A 6,154-nucleotide genomic window follows, 5' to 3' on the forward strand; every position below is an offset into this window, starting at 1 on the left:
GTTGAGCAGAGCGTGCTAGTCTAGAAGTAGATGGTATTGTATATTATTATTATTATATTATTATATAATTATTACATTAAATGGTTACAGAGCCAAGCCAATAATATCAGTATGTCCCACATTCTGCAAACCAAAACACACACACACACACACACACACACACACACACACACACACACACACACACACACACACACACACACACACACACACACACACACACACACACACACACAATTTACAATTTAGGCATTTATCAGACGCTCTTAATCCAGAGCGACTTACATTAAGCAAGAACAAAAAAGCATGGGAATACATCACATAAAAACATTTATCAAGAAACATGCGTAAGCTAAGAAAGTAACAGTGGAATATCTATATAATGAAACTATACATATAAAACTATACATATATACTACTATGCTATACATATGTACTATGGCGTGCTATGTCTATATACAATGCAATTATAGTGCTGTCTACATAACATGCTATATAGTCTGTATCAAATGCTATCTAAGTCTACGGAAGTGCTAACTAAGGGGGGTAGGTACACACACACACACACACACACACACACACACACACACACACACACACACACACACACACACACACCACACACACACACACACACACACACACACACACACACACACACACACACACACACACACACACACACACACACACACACGCACACCCCCTTCCTATAATGTATGTACAGTACAGCCTGTAAGCCACGGACCAAACATTTTGGTTTCCTTTCTTGTTTAACAGTTTGACTGTTTTTTTACGATTAACCCGCATTTTAATCAACCCCCCCTTCACTGCCGAGATTGTTGTATTACCTTTAGAGCACACACGCTGAATTATTTGGGCTTTTAATCCGCGAAAATCGCGACGAAAATAGCTCCCCCCGTTTGTTATGAACGATCGAACCACCCGCCATCTTGCTACACCGAGAAGAGGCAGCACAGGACCCGCCTCCATGAGGCGTTGAACCCAATGCGTTTGCATTGGCCTCAATTTCCCAGAAGCCCTAGCAGCTCACAGCATGTGACGATTTCCGGTTCATTGTCAACACGAAATGCACCTCCTCTCTTCCTAAGCGGCGAAAAAGAATTTTCTTTTTTTTGTTTACATTACGGCGGATTAAACACATAAAACAAAAGTCGCGTAAGTCTTTTATGGCAGCGACATTAACCTGGAGTAATCCATTCCCGGCACGGAAACTGTTAAGGCGCATTAAGCTAAAAATGGCCAAACAAAACACACTCCCACAAGCACACGTGTGCGGGCACACACACACACACACACACACACACACACACACACACACACACACACAACACACACACACACACACACACACACACACAACACACACACACACACACACACACACACAATTCCTCCACTACCCACCCAAAGCAGTGCAGAAACACGGGTCCCAAGTGGAACAAGACAGGGTACTGTTTAAAATAAGCTCTGTAGTGTAGAATTAAGGCAATTAAGGACAATTAGGGTTACGTTTAGTGGCGCTGGTTCAATTCAGCACCGTCTGCTTGTACGGCATCAAATAGCCTGTGGCCGACACTGATTGCTAGGCTGGTAGAGAGACCTTCGCTCTCTGGAGGGAGTGAGAGAGAGAGAGAGAGAGAGGAGAGAGGGAGAGATAGAGAGATTTAAGCAGGCAGAATGCTTATGCAACTGAACGCAATATCTGAACTCAGGACTCTCAGAAAGCCCAGCGGGAGATCAGAAAACAGACATGACAGGCGGAGAGAGAGAGAGAGAGAGAGAGAAGAGGAGAGAGAGAGAGAGAGAGAGAATGAGAGAGAGAGAGAGAGAGAGAGAGAGAGAGAGAGAGAGAGAGAGAGAGAGAGAGAGAGAGAGAGAGAGAGAGAGAGAGAGGGGGGTCTGGAGCAGAATCTCCTTTATCGTCTGCTTACAAAACCCCGCAACCAAAAGTGACAGAACTATGGGGGGAAAAAGGCATTTCCAAAGGAGATGCAAAACCACGTCGGTTTCCGCTCGCCTTGTTGTTGATAATGTATTCGACTGACTTCACCATTAGGCTGTGTGAGCCCCAGCGGTGATGAAATATGGGGAGCATTCTCTGAAAAGCTTTGTTATTATTATATCACTTTGAGGTTTTTCTGCTCATACTATAGGCTGACATTTAAGTTGGTTAAAGCAGATAAGAGAGGCAGAGCCTCAGACCTGAAGCGAACGGAGGTGGAGGGTAGGATGTTACCGCGCTGTGATGTTTTGCAACGCAGGCCTGTCCCCTTCTCATCCTGCTCTCATCATTTCTCTTTGCATCTTACTGTTGAATGCCTTTAAGATGAAAAGTAATACAGAATGTGTCTACTAGTGCCTGAGTTCTCTAAGCTTAGATATTATAATAACCGGTTCGACGTCGTCTATATATATGACTATTTATTTCACTGGCTGCTTTTTTTGTGAGTCGTAAAATCGACCAGGTATTTTTTAGCGGAGCACATGTCGGTGTCTAAAGTTTGCGTGTCACCTCATGGACCTGCGGTGGGCCCGTCCAGGCCCAGCTGTAGATCCACCCCTGGATTGAATGTGGCCAACACTAGCCATACATCTCATACATTATTTTTAAAATTCTCTGTCCCCCAACTATTTCCATTCATATATTTTTTAAGTAGCCTATCTTTATTCTATCTTTTATTAATTTCAAAGTCACTGCTTATGACAGTAAGATGCCCTTGTGAAGAGGGTACGCAGCGACGCGGCACAGGCGTGCACAGGCGTGCACAGGCACGCGGCAACGCCTGTGTGTGCGCCCGGAGCACACGTATCGGAGTGGCGTAATCGGAGTGGCGTATCGGAGCGTCAGGCGAGGCGTGAACGCGCGCGTCTGACGCCGCCGCTGTGGGATAGGTTCATTGAGAATAGCGGCTGTTTTGACGCGCGGCGTTCACAGACGGTTGTGTGTTGGGCTTTAGTCTGAATGTTGTGGCCCTTTGAACTTGGTAGTTACATATAGGTTTAAGTAATGAAAACAAGCAGCGCTGGGAGTGTTGTAGTGAATCTGATCGCTGGCTGGCGGTTGACAAAAAAAAGATAAAGTGTTATAAAACATACACAGTGTGTTGTCTGACAGACAGACAGACAGACATATATACGTAGGCACACAGTGTGCTGTGTGACAGACAGACAGACAGACAGAAATATAGAGGCACACAGTGTGTTGTGTGACAAGACAGACAGACATATACAGGCACACAGTGTGCTGTGTGACAGACAGACAGACAGACAGACAGACAGACAGACAGAAATATAGAGGCACACAGTGTGTTGTGTGACAGACAGACAGACAGACATATACAGGCACACAGTGTGTTGTGTGACAGACAGACAGACAGACATATACAGGCACACAGTGTGTTGTGTGACAGACAGACAGACAGACACCGTTTTCCCAGAAAACACAAGCTACTGTTGTGGAAACATCCAAGAGGCTCATATGTCATGTGTCCTATAAGTGACTGACGGGGCTTACCACGGCTCACATAACAGGGGGTTTCACCTCAGAGACATTACGTCATGAGGAAAGGAAATCAGAAAAGACTTTCAGTTTAGAAATAAACAGATTGGTGAGGGGGGTGGGGGGGGGGGGTCTGGTGGCTCAGCCAGCTTGTAGACATGCTTGTAGTGAGCATGAGGACCCGAGATCAAGTCCGGACCCTGTCTTGCCTCACATCATGCCTCACTTCTCTCTCTCTCTCTGTCTGTCTCTAAACATGGTTTCTTGTCTCTCTACATTGATATGTCTGTGATAAAGAATAACATGCTCAAAACAAACATTTGTTTATGGCAAGAAAGCTATTCCAGTGTCCAGATTGTTACCTTTTGACTTTGATCAGGACTTGGGGAAAATACCTAGATCAGCCAACGCAGGGAAGCTGGAAGTACCCTCACTAAAAACGCCGGGACAACGCTCCACACGTCCCAAACTCTTCTCCCTTCTGGCTCCAAAACTGTGGAATGCACTTCCCATTGCAGTCAGAACTGCAGCATCACTCCCAATCTTCCGCCGTAGTCTGAAAACCCACCTTTTTAGACTCCATCATGGCCCCCTACCCTACCCCCTTAGATAGCATTTCTGTAGACTTAGATAGCATTTGATACAGACTTATAGCATGTTTTGTAGACAGCACTATAATTGCATTGTATGTAGTCATAGCAAGTCATAGTACACATGTATAGCATAGTAGTATAGATGTATAGTTTATATGTATAGCTTCATTATATAGATATTCCACTGTTACTTTCTTAGCTTACGCATGTTTCTTGATAAATGTTTTTATGTGATGTATTCCCATGCTTTTTTGTTCTTGCTTAATGTAAGTCGCTCTGGATTAAGAGCGTCTGCTAAATGCCTAAATTGTAAATTGTACCTAAACCAGTTATAGCTTTAAAACGATCAACAACATTCATACTAAATTCTACTGAAAGCTTGTTGAAACTCCCAAGTTCTGCAGATGAGAAAGAGCGAGTGCTAATACATGGACAGAGACAGACATGCCAGTGAAGGATAGGAAGGAAGGACATTTCCAAAGATGAAGTGAACAGTTTGAACTTATTTCTTAAGTTACAATTTAATAAAAATGTTAGAATAAATAATGACTCGTAATGAAGTTTTTGTCTTGGGTTTGTTGTCATGGCCATCCACAACGTAATGTCTGCTTAATTACATATTCTTAATGTACATACAGTACATAATTTCTGCTCATGTGGTCAAGTAGGACGGTTCTTCTTGTTGCTTTTGTCTGTAGTTTAAAAATGGTACACAGTATAGGTTGTTTATGAAAAAGGCTGGTTTACAAAGTGTACATCGAAAAAACACCTTGACATTGCAAACATTATGCCTCCGCTCTCACCGATACTAAAATGCATTTCCCGTCCTTTGTTACAGTTCCTGAGGCACCAGAGAGTACATCTGCCGATGTGGATGCGCCTTCCAATGGCACTGTTTGGCTTCCTGTTTCCACGACAGCCCATTATTGTCGTCCCCCGGTTGAGAGGAGAACAGAGATGAAGGGAATCCTCGCCTCGGCCCTCTGTCGTTTCTCTCCCTCCAGAACACTGAGATGATGGCACTGTAAAAGATGGAACACGGGTTTTGGATTTCCTTTTCATTTTTTTGTAAATGAAGTTGAGACGATGATGATGATGAAGAAAAATGCTCGTCACCGCTGGACGGAGACTCGGTTGCTTTCCCCCCCCCCCCCCCCCCCCCCTTCTTTTTTCGTCTCTCCAAGAAGAAGCCATTGCATTTGAAGAGATATTTTCGAAATATTTGTAAGATTACCTATTTTGTACAGTAAATTGCTCTCTTCTTGTTTGGTATATCTTAAAGTCTTGAAGGACCTCCATCATCAGTCCAGGGAATGCCTTATTCTCTCCTGCCACAGTTCATACACTTATTATTTGCATAAAGGAAATCATAAGTAAGGGATGAATTTAGGATTAGGGACCTCTTTGGGGGGAACAAACTGTGGACATGGACGTTTATTTTATGTGCTGAAGTTACTCAATGACATATTACTGTACAAGGCACATTTCTGATGTATTCGAGGAATAACCGAAGAAAAAAAAAACCCTTGTACCGTACTTAACCTTAACTGTTCCACACTGGTTTGTTTCAAAAAAAGAGTTTCTGTGGTGTTTATGCTGGTGTTGCACTGTTGGTCATTTTAGACATCTCACCGGCCTTAACTGAAAATGAACCATGTCTCTCACTGACATGCATGAATCCATCAGCAATGTACAATTACCACTGAAGTGGCTTCAATGACCCTAATGTTGTCCAGTTTTATCCTCCTGATTTCAAGTATAGATGTACGTACGTGTACTTGAATTTAGTCTGATGTACTAAAGATCCTAAGATATCGATCTGCTTTCAATCAAATATAACCTCAAGACCGGGGAACTCGTAAAACGGTGATTTGAGAATTTGTGTTTGAGGCATTAATTCTTATGATTCGTGGTCACAACATGCACTTCTTGTCTGTGTACAATCTTGAATCTAAAAACAAATCTGAAGTAATTTTTGAAACCAAATACCCAAGCACAAATTTATCAAACTGGAACAACAAAGTCTCACTTTGTGAGA

At 43.2% G+C, this 6,154-nt stretch overlaps 1 protein-coding gene across 1 annotated transcript in view; it reads left to right on the top strand.

Annotated features, from left to right (window-relative positions):
- The window catches only part of bmf2 (BCL2 modifying factor 2), a 23,359-nt gene extending 17,838 nt beyond the window's left edge, over positions 1–5,521 (top strand). Inside the window, exon 4 of the mRNA XM_083790142.1 lies at positions 4,955–5,521. Within this exon, the coding sequence (XP_083646268.1) occupies positions 4,955–5,077 (123 nt within the window). The 3' untranslated portion in view covers positions 5,078–5,521. The remainder of the gene's footprint in view (positions 1–4,954) is intronic.
- The last annotated feature ends 633 nt before the right edge of the window (positions 5,522–6,154 follow it).

This window comes from Protomyctophum parallelum, assembly GCF_964188405.1.
Source record: "Protomyctophum parallelum genome assembly, chromosome: 19".
In the NCBI taxonomy this organism is placed as follows: Eukaryota; Metazoa; Chordata; class Actinopteri; order Myctophiformes; family Myctophidae; genus Protomyctophum; species Protomyctophum parallelum.